The sequence below is a fragment of the Jaculus jaculus genome, chromosome 6 (assembly GCF_020740685.1).
Source record: "Jaculus jaculus isolate mJacJac1 chromosome 6, mJacJac1.mat.Y.cur, whole genome shotgun sequence".
NCBI lineage: Eukaryota > Metazoa > Chordata > Mammalia > Rodentia > Dipodidae > Jaculus > Jaculus jaculus.
Window position 1 is genome coordinate 142,881,461 of NC_059107.1, and position 14,627 is coordinate 142,896,087.

Sequence of the window (14,627 nt, forward strand, 5' to 3'; positions counted from 1 at the left end):
TATGTGTGTGTGTGTGTGGTATAATTGCATATGCATCTGTGTACATGTGCACATGCGTGTGCATGTGTGTGGAGGCTATAAGTCAAAGTCAAGTGTCTTCCTTAATCACTCTATACCTTATCTTTAGTATTATTATTATTATTTATTTTGAGAGAAAGAGGGAGAGAGAGAAAAAAAATTGGCATGCCAGGGCCTTGAGCCACTGTGAAAGAACTCCTCCTTATGCACATGTGTGATATTGTGTGCTTGCATCAGTGTGCTTTTGACTACGTGGGACCTAGACATTTGAACAAGAGTTCTTAGGCTTCACAGGCAAATGCATTAACAGATAAGCCATCTCTCCAACCCTCTACCTTATTCTTGATAAAGCGTCTCTCACTGAACTGGGACTCACTTGTATTCAGCTAGACTAGCTGGCCAAAAAGCCCTGGGAAAATCTTCCTGTTTCCATCTCCCCAGTGCTGGAACTCCAAGTGTGCAGTGCCACCACACCCAGCTTTTTATGAGGCCATGCTGGCATCAAAACTCAGGTCCTCTTGTTTGCACGGCAAGTACTTTACCAACTAGCCCAGCCCCTCTGATTATTCCTTATTTGGTGTTTACTCTACCCTTTTATTCTTTCTTATATACCCATCTACTCTGTGACCTTATCTTCCAATGCCCTGGGTCTAAACTAATGTCATTTTACTGGTATATCTAAAGAGATATTCTCTCTGACCTTTCAGTATCAATTATAAACAAACTGAAACCAACTTGTTTCCCTTACTGAAGGATAATATGCACTTAATGAATTATACACTTAATGACATAAGCAATTTTGGGGTTCATGCATCTATTTCCATCATCCTTAGTGTATCCCCACCTTCTAAGGGTAGATAACAAATGCTTGATGCTCATGTAGTATAGTGCCTGGCAGCCTAGCCTGAGAAGGCTTGGGAGGATGGTGTATTTATAGGGAAATCTATTTAACTTAAAAGTGAAGTGCAGTTGCTGGAGTAGTGAGAGAGATAGGTCAGTCTTCTTGACATCTGGAAAGACATCTGAACAAAGTGGAGAAGAACACATGTGTGGGTGGTAAACCCAAGGCTTTGAAATAGGAGAATATACACACTGGGATGCTTCAAGATTGAGGAGGCTGCCATGGCTGAACCTAAGTAAAAAGAAATAGTAAGGAATAAGCTGAAAATTTAGAAAAAGTGCTATCAAGTCATATGAGATCCAGTTACCACACTTAAGATTCTGCTCTAAGGTGGAAAGCCAGTGGGGTTTATGAGTATAAAATAAAATGATCTGACTTCATGCAATAAGATCACTTCATGCTGCTGTACTGATGAGACTGTTATAGACTGAACATTTAAATCTCTCCCCAATTCAGATGTTAACTCCTGACCCACACTGTGACTGTGTTTGGTCACAAGGCCTTTAGAAAAGTAGTTCAGTTTAATTAGGTCATAAGAGTAGGGCGCTAACCCAATGGGACTAGTGTCCTTGTACAAGGAGGAGCATTAGAGAATTCTCTCTCTATTTCCAGGCAGAAGAAGGGCCATGTAAAGGTATAAAAAGAAGTGAACAAGTCAGGAAGAGAGCTTGTACCATTAACTGAATTAGCCAAAACTTGATTTTGGATTCTCCAGACTCCAGAACTATGAGGAAATAAATTCCTGGTGACCAAGTTGTTCAATGTGTAGAATTTTTGTTATGTAAAAGCAGACAGTGAAAGGAAGCAAGGGAACAAGTCAGGAAGTACCAAATGACTGGGACTTGGGCTCCAGTGATAACAGGGAAAGAATTATTATAAGATAGTGCAATTCTGGACACAGCTAAAGCTAAGAGCCAATAGGACTTGTTCTGAGGAACTATACGGAAAACATGAAATAAGCCCAAAGTTTTGGAATAAACCAATAGTAATAATAATAATAATTTCATAGCCACTTTTCTGAAATGGGATACAGTAGGTGATTAGCAAACTTAGGGAGGAAGGGCATAAAAGCTAAATGTTCACTTTTGGAAATGATGCACTTGAGGTACTCATCAGCCATTAATAATATATCCCAAAGGTAATCATATATACTAATTTCTAGTTAAGAGTGGAGTCCAAGGTATAAAAAAAAAGCTTGATGCTTTTTTTAAATATGTCATTTAAAGCTAAGAGACTTTTTTTAAATATGTCATTTAAAGCTAAGAGACTAATTAGGTAAACAAAGAAATAAGAATAGATAGGGAACAAAAAAATGTCTGAAAAGAAATTCATAAAACACTGTGATGCTTAATGGTCAGAAAAATGAGACAGGTAACCATAGAATAGGGTCATGACAAACTGCACTACTGATTCCTCTTTTATATGCCCTCTGCCTTGTGAACTTATAGTGCTTTGTAAATATATGAGTATATTTCCCTGTCATTTTCAGTCAGTGAATGGTAGCCAACACCATATGAGCTGAGAACTTTGGTCCAACAATGCACTTCAACAATGCCACTGGTAGTCCCAGTAAATAAAATAAATACTATAATATTATTATAGCTCAATTAGATTGGAGAGTAAACAGAGAGTACTGGGAAAGTATGCAAAACAAGAAGTCGTGCAAGATCTGGGCGTGGTGGCGCACGCCTTTAATCCCAGCATTTACTTGGGAGGCAGAAGTTGGATGATCGCCATGAGTTTTAGGCCACCCTGAGACTACATAGTGAATTCCAGGTCAGCCTGACCTAGAGCGAGACCCTACCTCAAACAAACAAACAAAAAAGAATAAGAACAAGGGCTTTCATAGAGTAAAGGACTGAAATGACATCAACAGATAAAGTAGAAGATGAATTTTATATAATGATCAAAACAAGCTTTTCTGAACATGTTGCTTTAAACTAATGAAAATCACATCTACATGAATTTCAGCAATCTAAGGTGAATTATTAGCTTTCTCATAATGGTGCCGCACAATCTATAGACTGATTTGAAATTCCACTCATAAACTCATTTCTTTTTTTAATATTTTATTTATTTGACAGAGAAAGAGGGAGAGAGACAGAGAGAGAGAGAGAATGGGCATGCCAGGGCCCCAGCCACTGCAAATGAACTCCAGGAATTAAATTGTTTTATTTAATAAGTGTGTGCCCCCGTGTGTAACTGGCTAACGTGGGTCCTGGAGAATTGAACCTAGGTTTCTTGGCTTTGTAGGCAAACACCTTAACCACTAAGCCATCCCTTAAACTCATTTCTTGTCAGTCCAACTCCACTTTCTTAACATGATTAATTTTCTTTATTAGGAAACATTTTTATGATGAAGGGTCATATCATATGAAGTAAATACAAGATAGCTTGACTGCCCCTAATAACATGAAAATCTAAAATCTGAAATACTTCTAATTCTGAAGGTTGACATGCTGTCACAAGTAGAAAATTCAACATCAGAACTCATGTGACAGTCAAAATGCAGATGCACTAAAATACTGTATAAAATAACCCTCAGCCTATATGAAAGGTTTATATGAAACATAAATAAATATCATGAATACACTTAAGTCCTATGTCTACGATATCCCATGTGCATGCAAATATTCCAAAGTCCACAATATTCCAAATTCTAAAAATATCTGAAACACATCTGGCCCTAATCATTTTCATTTTATGTTCACATCTGAATATTTATTGAGAGTATTCAAGATTGCTTTGCTTACTGACAGTTAAGTTTACCTTAACAAAAAGAATTCTTTACTGAATAATTTATCAATTACTTCCAAGAACTATGAAATTACAAACAAGAAAGAATTTTTTTTTAAGTCAGCCGATTTATTTTTAAGATTTTATTTTAAAGAGAGAGAGGGAGAGAGAAAGAATGGGCACGGCAGGGCCTCTAGCCACTATAAACGAACTCCAAATGCATGTGCCATCATGTACATATGGCCTATGTGGGACCTGGAGAATTGAACCTGGGTCCTTTGGCTTCACAAGCAAGTGCCTTACCCACTAAGCCATCTCTCCAGCCCCCAATCCATTTTTTAATAATCAATATGATAATAATCAGAGAAACTTCACTCTGAAGTGGTCTAAGTAAAGAACATATTACTAGGTTGTGCAAAACCAGGGTATGCTGTTAAAACACACAAAAAAAATACAATATAGTTCATTTCATGCTAAACAAATTAATTTTAAGACATTTCCTCTTTCATGTTTTCTATCAGTTAAGCAAAGCAATATTACCTCAACTTTATCAGTGTGAAGAGAAGTAGAGAAAAGTTTGTGTTTATAGCATAATTTTTTTTACAAAATTTACCATTTAATATAAATTATTCTGCTAGTTCTAAGAAATTATTACATTATTAAGCATAATTGTACAATTAGATAAATGAATATAATGTATTTAGGCATAAACTGATATAACTTTATTTTTTTTAAATGTTGAAGGGAAATACTCTGACCGCTGCCACCGCTGATTCACCCATTCTCCTCTACTAGGAGAGAAGGGCAGAGGACATTCTGTCTGTTGCTTTCCCTTCCTTTCTCTGAACAATGTATAACATAGACAAAAGTGGAATGATAGTCAGAGTCAGTGTCATAACTATATGTGGCTTACCTAGTCATTGTAGATAGGTGATATTCAGCCTACACAATCCAATAGGAATTAAATTGTTTTGTTTAATAAGTTCAAATGTGTTGTAATTTAGATTTTTTCAGAGAGAAAAAATGCAGAATAATCTTTTAAAGAAAATACTAGAGGGTGGCAGAGTTGGCTTAGTGGCTAAGGCTCTTGCCAGCAAAGGCTAAGGATCCATATTCAGCTCTCCAGTTTCCATGTGAGCCAGATGCACATAATGACACAAGTGTGCAAGATTGCATGTGCGCACAGGTGACACACATGTCCGGAGTTCAACTGGAGGTCCTGGCATGCTAATTCCCCCCCCCACTTTCTCCCTCTCTGTCTCTGTCTCTCTCTCTCTCCCTCACACACACACACTTTCTCTTTCTCATAAAAAAAGAGAAAATACTAGGATAAACATTACACACATACTTACAAGGAAAAGACAAGATCACCCAAAGTCATCCACAAATCTTCAACATTTATTCACAATGACCTGGATATAGTTAAAGTCCAAAGTTCATTACTATAATTTATCAAGTAGACTAGTTTGTTTAACACTGCTAATTCCCAACTGCTTAACAGCAGCAATTTAACGAACATTAAATCCTCTAAAATACTTTGAAATTACTAGTAGGGAAAACCTTTAAAAAAAAAAGTGACTAAAAAGTAAACTTTTTTTGTAGTTTTCTCTCCTTTTTTTTTTGGAGTGACTCTAATAGGGAAAATTGGTTTACAGTGAGTAGTTTGAGTAATAAAATTAAATATTTACTCAGAAAGGCAATAAACACCCAATCCCTGTGTCTTGAGACTGAGTTTCACTACGTAGCCTAGGTTGACTTTAAACTCACTATGTAGTCCAGGCTGGCTTTGAACTTGGTATTTATCCTCCTATCTTAGCCTCCAGATACAGGGATTGAAGATGTGAACCACCATGCCCCACCAAAAAAATTATCTTGATTAAAATCCTAAAAAAAAACTACTCAACTAAATTATACCTGATACATGTTTTATCTTGTTGACATATTTCACAACACTATTTCCCTGGAGCTCCTTGTAAACTGTCAAGAGGAGAAGTCACAGCAGCACCGTGTGACCCCCCTGCTCAGGCCCTGTGCTTCTCAGCAGGTAGTCACAACACTGGATACCTTATACCCTCTCTGCTGGTATGTAAAAACCCAAATGTTATAACGGACAAGCAGAAAGTGCAAAGGAATGACACAATGATGTGGAAAGAGCTTGGGGACCTTGGAAAGCATGCATTCCATCTAAAAGCACTCAAATATTTTAACCAAATAATATGCAGTGAAATCATACCTCCATTTCAAAGTCCTGTTGAGCTTTCAAGGTTCAATAGTTATGTACAGATGACAAATTATATTTGAAGAAGGCCTAGAAGTTAATCAGTAAATCAAATCCCCACATTCTGGTTTTATCAGCTACATCTTTGGCAACGTTTCTTAAATCCCACAGGGTGTCTGCAGCAATTGAATTCTCAATGTGTCAACATGACACATGGTGTGTGGACTCAAAAGCCTTCTTTCACTGTGATATGACTGGATTCCCAGGGTGTGTGAGGCTCTATGTTAGATACCCGGGGAAAGGAAACAATTAGCAGTAACACTAGCTTCCACCTACAGATAAACTGCCCTGGCCTACTGCTCCAATCAGCATGAGGTGAAGCTCTTCCCGCAGGCATGGGGTGGGGGAAAGAACCTTAACGGCAGTGAAAAGACTCACTTGACAGCTCACATCCATGCCCGCCTCCAGCAGCACCTGCACCACGGCTTTGTGGCCGTTGCGGGCAGCAAGGTGAAGCGGCGTATGCTTGCGGGTGTTGCAGCTCATCAAGTTGGGGTGCGCACTGATGATCATTTTGACCACCCTCAGCCTTCCATAGAGGGCAGCCAGGTCCAGCGGTGTCTCGAGCTTGCTGTTGCGAATGGTCGGGTCAGTGAGCTCTTCCAGGAGAACCGCGACCACTTCTGAGTGTCCATACTGTGCCGCACAGTGGAGGGCCGTTTCGTTCTCGTTGTTCTGCTTAAGAAGAAGATAGGGAGGACACATGTGCGGAAATTCAGTTAGTTACAGAAAATCCACACGTGATCATGGAAAGCCTGCCATGTATAGGGCATGTAAATTTAAGATAAATCTATTGTAGTAAATATGGGTGATTGAAATTAATACCTGGTGAAAGTGTCCATCATTCATTGTATTTTTAAAAAATCACGTTTTATTTTTACCACTTCATATGAAAAACATAATAATAAAATTTTTCTGTGCTTCATAAATTCTAATGCTCAAAAGTGATAAATGATTTATCTCTGTCAGCAGTAGCTCTGCTGGGTCCAGATGGCCAGTTCTCTCTGCACTGTGCAATATGCTGCTATGACATTTGTTAATGAGGGAGATTAATAACAATTATAATTCACTTCTAATAGACTGGCTCTCCAGAGGAGAATTGAGATGGAAAATTCTTGATAATGAGAGAGTTACAGAGAGGTTTCCCAAATCAAGTTTCATTTCATTTTTAATAAGTACAGATTATTGCTTTTTTGCAAAGATAATAAATATAACTCATTGCTTCTCTTCTTTCCAAAGAGAATGAAGGCATGCTGCCCCAGAGATATGACAGCACCCTTTTGAAACAGAGTTAAAGGTAGCCCTAGTCTCACACCCAGGCAAGTGGCCGAGAGTGTCACATAGTCCTACTTGTATATCTGTAAACATTTCTGTTGAAATATCAAGGGGAGTTTCCTAAGAATTTAGCAAGATAAAGAAAAATGAACTCAGTGGCAAGGAAAATCAGCCCTCCTGACCATTTTGACACATAGCATGATAGATATGTCAGGAGATATGAACAAGAAAAGTTAGCAAAACATGAAATGAAGCCAGGCAAGGTAGCACATGCCTTTAATCCCAGCACTCTGGAAGCAGAGGGAGGAGGATCACCGTGTGTGTGAGGCCACCAGGACACTATATGGTGAATTTCAGGCCAGCCTTGGCTACACTGAGACCCTACCTTCAAAAACTAAAACAGGAAGCACTGGAGAGAGGGCTTAGTGGTTAAGGTGCTTCTCTGCAAAGCCTAAGGACCCAGGTTTGATTTCCCACTACCCATGTAATCCAGATACACAAGGTTACACATGTATCTGGTATTCATTTGCAGTGGCTGAAGACCATGGCACATCCATTCTCTCCATCTTCCTCTTCCTCTTTCTCTCTTCTTCTCTATGTCAAATAAATGAACAAATAAAATATAAAGGGAAAAGAAAGGAACAGAGGAGAGTACTTAATAGGGTGGTATTGTATATATGTAAGTAGAATGATTGAGATGGGGAGGGGATATGATGGAGAATGGAATTTCAAAGGGGAAAGTCAGGGGGGAGGGAGGGTATTACCATAGGATATTTTTTATAATCATGGAAAATGTTAATAAAATTTGAGAAAATAAATAAAAATAATTTTTTTAAAAAATGAAATGAGGGACTAGAGAGATTTCTTAGTGGTTAAGCGCTTGCCTGTGAAGCCTAAGGATCCCTGTTGGAGGCTCGATTCCCCAGGACCCACATAAACAAGATGCACGAGGTGGTGCATGCATCTGGACTTCATTTGCAGTGACTGGAGGCACTGATGCACCCATTCTCTCTCTCTCTCTCTCTCTCTCTCTCTCTCTCTCTCTCTCTCTCTCTCTCTCCCCCTCTTTCTCTCACTCTCAAATAAATAAATAAAAATAAATTTAAAAAATGAAATGAGGGCTGGAGGCTTAGCAGTTAAGCGCTTGCCTGTGAAGCCTAAGGACCCTGGTTCAAGGCTCCATTCCCCAGGACCCACGTTAGCCAGATGCACAAGGGGGTGCACGCATCTGGAGTTCGTTTGCAGTGGCTAGAGGCCCTGGCATGCCCTTTCTCTCCCTCTCCCTCCCTCTCTCCCTCTCTCTCTCTCTCTCTCTCTCTCTCTCTCTCTCTCTATCTGCCTCTTACTCGCTCTGTTGCTCTCAACTAAATAAATAAAAATGAACAAAAAAAATTTTAAAGAATAAAATGAGCCAGGTGAAGTGGTGTACACCTTTAATCCCAGAATTTGGGAGGCAGAGGTAGGCAAGATCTCTGTGAGTTTAAGGCCACCTTGAGATTACATAGTGAATTCTAGATCAGCCTGGGCTAGAGTGAGATCCTACCTCAAAAAACCAAATAAGCAAAGAAACGAAAAAGAAAGAAAGAAAGAAAGAAAGAAAGAAAGAAAGAAAGAAAGAAAGAAAGGAAGGAAGGAAGGAAGGAAGGAAGGAAGGAAGGAAGGAAGGAAGGAAGGAAGGAAGGAAGGAAGAATCCTGAGTTAGTTGGAGTTCTGGAGCAGCTGCCATCATCAAAGATGTCGTAGCTAACACGGAGTACCAGATACAGCTGCATTCCTTGTGCTCACTCACTTTATCTTCATTTTAAGATGGATGCTCTGATTATCATTGTCCCCACTTTACTGGTGAGGAAACTAAAGCAGTGATAATTGAATCATAGCCTTGTGGCTGAAAACCATTCTGAGTTGTACAAGGAAAGGTAGCAAGGAGTGAGAGATTATGTTTTATTTATCCTCAATTTCCCAGAAGCACATGGTGCAGCAACAGTGCCCTTAAAGCACATTAGTATGAAGACACAGCTTATACCCAACCCTACCTACAGCAGCAGCTATTTTGCAATCACTGCGGACAATGAGGCAAAGATGCATATAGCCCAGACTTTGAACCAAGTAGCCCAAGCCCAAAGTCAGAGCCGTTGCTTATTACACAAACCACCTTCTATAATGACATATGTTACTACTCCTATTGTCTCATGAGCTCAAACAGAAATCCGGCATGTTGAGGATTATTGTCACCATTTCACAGATAAGAAATCTAAAATTCAAAAAAGGAATGCATTCCACTTCCACGAAGACTCAGTTTTTGCCTATATCTCTCAGAATCTACAACCTGTGCTCTCTTCACTTTACACTGTCATCTGTTGCTATGTTGCAAAAGCAGTTCTAAAAATTAGAACCTAAAAACAAAAACTTTCAAAGACTGTTTTACCCAAAAGACACTGTGAAGAGTGTGTGTGTGTGTGTGTGTGTGTGTGTGCTTTGATAGTTTTTCCCACCAAAACACAAAGACAAGGCACATGCAATGCCAATCAAATCTTAATCTTCCAGAGATTAACTCAGGCTTGCTCTGGACCATAGAAGAATGCAGACTAGAGCCAGGCATAATGGCATACACATTTAATCTCAGCACTCAGGAGGCAAAGGTAGAAGGGTCACCATGAATTTGAGCCCACTTTGAGACTACATAGTGAATTCCAAGACAGTCCAGGCTACAGTGAGACCCCGACTTGAAAAAAAAAAAAAAAAAAAAAGAAAGAATACAGACCAGGAGGTTGAGAATCTGGAAAGAAGGTTGTAAAAATTTATAAATAAAAATGCCTGGGGGTTTTAGGGTTGGTAGGGATGTACCAAGGAGGCGCCTTAATACTCTATGTGTCTTATAAGTATCAAGAGGGGACAACTGGACGTCAACTCCAGAAGGAAACATATTCCTTAGAAAAAGGCTATGATAGTCAATCAAAAGCTAAGATCTGACAGATGACGATCCAGCCAAAGACACTGTCTCTTCCATTATGTGTGAGAGTCACTCTAGCACTTGTTCAGAATCTCCTTCCTCGTGGAGGTTGACTACATATAGCTTTACTCTTCATGAGTGTTTTAATCTCGCTTTTTAAAAACTAGATAAAAGCCTTGTACGTTTATTACTTTAAAGCATAGAAACATATCTTAGGAGCAAACTATTTTCCCATTGGACCTCACTTTGCAAGCTACATCCATGAGAAAAGAGAAAGGCCAATTATAGAGTGATACTCCTGAAAGAGCTCTTTATTTTTCCATGGACCCTGGCCTAGGAAAATATAATAAAGCAACATCTTAAGTGTTTTTAATAACTCCAATTATCACTGTTCAAATCTCAGGAGAAATTATCTCAATTACTAACCTTTACCCAGGAGAAAATATCCAGATTTTTATCCATGGTCAACATACTGGGGCTATCACATCAGTGGAGACTACACCTGTGTTATCTTTACAAAGGCATGGTTGTACACTTACGCCTATATTCTCTAGATGTCTAGAAACACCAATGGTCTGTGATGAATTACTGCTAGTCTGTCTATACATAAAATTCCTTAATTGTTCTCTTTTGTAACCAAAATTAGGAAATGTACAAAAAAAAAATGCATAGCAAAAGGAGAATAGCTGAGAAAACCTAACACAAGTTGGCAATTTACTTTGAGATAAACAACATCAGATTTTTGCCACAATTTCACATCAGAGGGGAAAATAGAGAATGGAAAGGCAAAAGGAGGTAAATGAAGATGAATGAAGAGAAAAGATATGGAATACAAAAGCAAAGAAATAAATCAGTTGACAAAAGATAGGAAGAAAAAAGAGAGAGAACTGGATAGAGATGTCTTTCTCTCTCTTGGGCCAAGAGGACCGATGTTTTCTTTGTCTGATCTTGTAGAAATAGAACAGAACCACAAAGCAAGCTTCCCATGGCCCTTTGCAGACCAGGCTGTGGCTCCAAAGAAGAGTTATTCATGGTGAGCCCCTCAATGGGAAGGAAGCAAGGACCCTGTGAGGGTCCTTTGCTTGGCCTCAGCATGACCCTAAACAAAGCTGCTGCATGGATGCTGGGTCAATGAGGCCCACTGTGGTTCCAGAGGACACTATTCCTAGACTGGGGTGTCTAACTACCCAAGTTCATGGAGGCTGGGATCACTGCCACAAGTATGAGGTAGACCTGAGAAAGTGAGTGGAGAACTCTCAGCTCATCCAATGGACAATTACATGCTTTCTCTTTCCCAAGATCTCTACTCAGACCTGGAAAACCAGAAACTGAGGTTAGAGCCCTACCTTTACAATGTTCAGTCTGGTGGGAAAGACAAATAGATTCATTGTCAGTCACAGGACAGTGGTAGGTACAATGGTCAATAATCCAATGGCTTTAGCAAAACCATCACCACTATGCAATTTCAGAACATTTTCATCACTGTGAAAAGAAACTCTATCCTGTCACCAGTTGCTTCTCATCCCCGTCTCCTCACAGCCCCTGGCAATCTCCACTTTATTTTGTGTCTCTATAGATTTACCTGTTCAGGATATTTCAAATAAATGCAGTCATGCAACAAGGGAAAAAAAAAGGTAGGACGTGAAAATTATGAAACCCATATTCAGGGATGAGAACACTTTGCTTTTTAAATTATATCACTACATTAACCACTATTTTCTAAGGCAGAATACAATGATGAATAGGGCCTGCATTAAAATGCTGTTATACACCTGGTTACCAATAGTAAACCACTTGATCACTAAGTATATCTTATCTGTATCTTAAGAATATTGCTTTCTCTATAAACCATTCAGTGTGATTCACAAATAAAAAGGTACCAAGTAAGAGTGCTTTGCAAACTTTAAACATGGGAATGTGAGAGAGAATTTTTACTGCAAAGCTGTATAATATACCCCAATCCATTGCTTTACAGTCCAAAACTTCAGTCACTAATATAGTCAACAAATGTCTTAAAATATTAAATGGAAAAATTCCACAAAGAAACAATTCATGAGTTTTGAATCATGTGCTGATCCAAGCAGCATGATGGAATCATGCGCCCTCCCACCCCATCCCAGCCATGACATGGATCTTCCCTTTGTTCCAGTGAATCCATACTGTGACTGTCACCTCGCATCACTTCCTGGACATCTCAGTTATCAGATTAACTGCCATGTGCATAGCAGTGCTTATATTCAAGTAGCCCGTATTTGACTTGATAATGACTCCAAAACACTAGAGCAGTGACACAGACAAGACCCAGGGCATAACACATAGAAAGATAAATCAACTCTAGCGTGGTAGAACAGCACCCGGGACAGACAGGAAAAACATAATGTACAGGTATGTTTGGTACTACTGAGGTTTCAGACATCACAAGTGGGTATTGGAATGTATGCTTCATGAGGAGGACTACCATTTAAAAAGTCAAAGATACCTTTCATTAGAAATCACAACAAAGTGATAGCTATAGCATATCATTTCAACATCATGACAGTGGGTTACCCATTAAAGATTGGGCTTTGGGTATGAAGAAATCCATGCTTAAATTCTAACTGTGTTTCCTAGAAGCTGCTATATCCATGAGCAAGTTACTTCAACTCTATAAGGTTGTGCTCCTACATATAAAGAGGAATAATACCTACCTCACCAGGCTGTACTGGGGCTTAGTAGGTAATGTAGGTGAAGGACTTTGCTCAAAGCCTGTCATACAGTAAACACTCTACAATAAGGGGATTTAGGATGATAACATCAGTGAGACTTCAAGTCTCAGCTTTAGATCTCAATGATGTGGCCTTAAATTACTGATCTTTGCTTAATCTGATATCTTGTCTATAAAATGAGAATGACAATGTCACTTCAAAGAATTATTGTGAGGAATAACATTTTGCAAGTCAAAGAGCACAAAACAATGGTCTCAATAAATATTATTTACCATTTTCATTATTTCCTACTATTGCTTAAATACATAAAAGTTTATAATTAGCAAACACATTCCTGCACCATTCAGAAGTAAAAATGAAAAGAAATAAAATCAAAAGTTATTTATAAAAATAAAACTCTCACATTGGAAACTCAGAACATACACAACAAAAAAAAATTTTAAGTTTGGTGTTAAAAGTCTCAAAAAATGTTCTGCTCATTGTTAATAGAATCCATAGCAGAAAAGAAGTGAAAAAATGTGAATTCTGATCTCCTTTAAAGAAACATGTAATAATTAAATCAATTTGCTTAGCATTACCAAGATTAAGTGTTTCTCTTAAGGCCACACAATATAGCAATGCCATTTAAAAATTTTCAACTTTAAAATGTAAACAATATTACACATTACTTATTATCATGTCATTTAAAATCAGTTCATTTGTAAGAATTAATGTCCTCTTGTTTAACCTTGGATTGTTTTTGCATTGTATTATTTCAGGTTTGTTTTGCGTCATTCAGACAGTTTTAAGAATAACCACCAGATGGCTCATCCCATAAATGATCTAAGTTTTGGGTTTCTTGGGAACAGAAGATGTTCTCACGAATTTCCTTTTAGCATGATAAGATGATAAAGATAGCCATATTTGTCATTTTTAAGACTGTATTCTATATTTGAAACTCTTACATTTCTGCAATCTTGAAAACACAAAATTTCATTGTGATGAAAATTAATAGGACAATTTCAACTAATAAAATGTGATTTTCCTGATTAGTCCTTTCAAAACCATTAGATTTGGTTGAATTCCATCCCCTGCCCCCTGTCCTTTGCTGTTTACAGCTGGTGTTACTTTTTGTTCCTTAGCCTGAATTTCAGTCAAAGGTCTTCAAAGTCTATATCTATCTGGACAATATGCTAATTGTACTTTAATTAGATGCAGTTGCCCTAGGGTAATCTACTTGCATTGATCTTGGAAAACTGCCAACCTGCCTCATAATGCCATAGTTCTAATTCAATTGTTGGACTGCATGCTGGTTTTCAAATATAGTTTTACAAAATGGGAACAGTAGGGGGCATGCACAGCTCAAGATGTTTGTTATCATACTATATCAGAAGGCCATATTTTACTTTCTGAATCTATTCATTTATTTTAATGCTGAGAATGTCATTCATTTTAAAACATGCATTCTATATATAATATGCACATTATGTTTTTGAAAATATTTTCAGTATCATATAGCTTTGTATTGCTCTGGTCAACCCTTTCTGTCTTTCTCTGTCTCCCAAGCGTGTGTATGTGTGTGTGTGTTCATGTGTATATACAGAAAAAATTTAACTTACCGTGAAACTAGCAATTATATGCACTGTATATTGTATCACAATTTGCAAAATGTGTCCTTGACGGTGTAAGTGCTACATAAATAGCATTGTGCAAATGATGGCTGTCATTGTTTTAGCATTTAAAACTTTATTGAGGAACACTAACTCTTATTTCAAATATGAATAC

The 14,627-nt window shown here is 38.2% G+C and overlaps 1 protein-coding gene across 25 annotated transcripts in view; it reads right to left on the bottom strand.

The window, feature by feature from the left end:
* The window catches only part of Anks1b (ankyrin repeat and sterile alpha motif domain containing 1B), a 1,062,135-nt gene that overhangs the window by 887,431 nt on the left and 160,077 nt on the right, over positions 1-14,627 (bottom strand). For 18 of the 25 annotated variants that reach the window (XM_045152359.1, XM_045152369.1, XM_045152368.1 and 15 more), the window contains exon 4: positions 6,312-6,611. In XM_045152359.1, coding sequence (XP_045008294.1) covers positions 6,312-6,611 — 300 coding nt within the window. The remainder of the gene's footprint in view (positions 1-6,311; positions 6,612-14,627) is intronic. The other 7 variants (XM_045152363.1, XM_045152361.1, XM_045152357.1 and 4 more) reach the window with 1 other exon arrangement.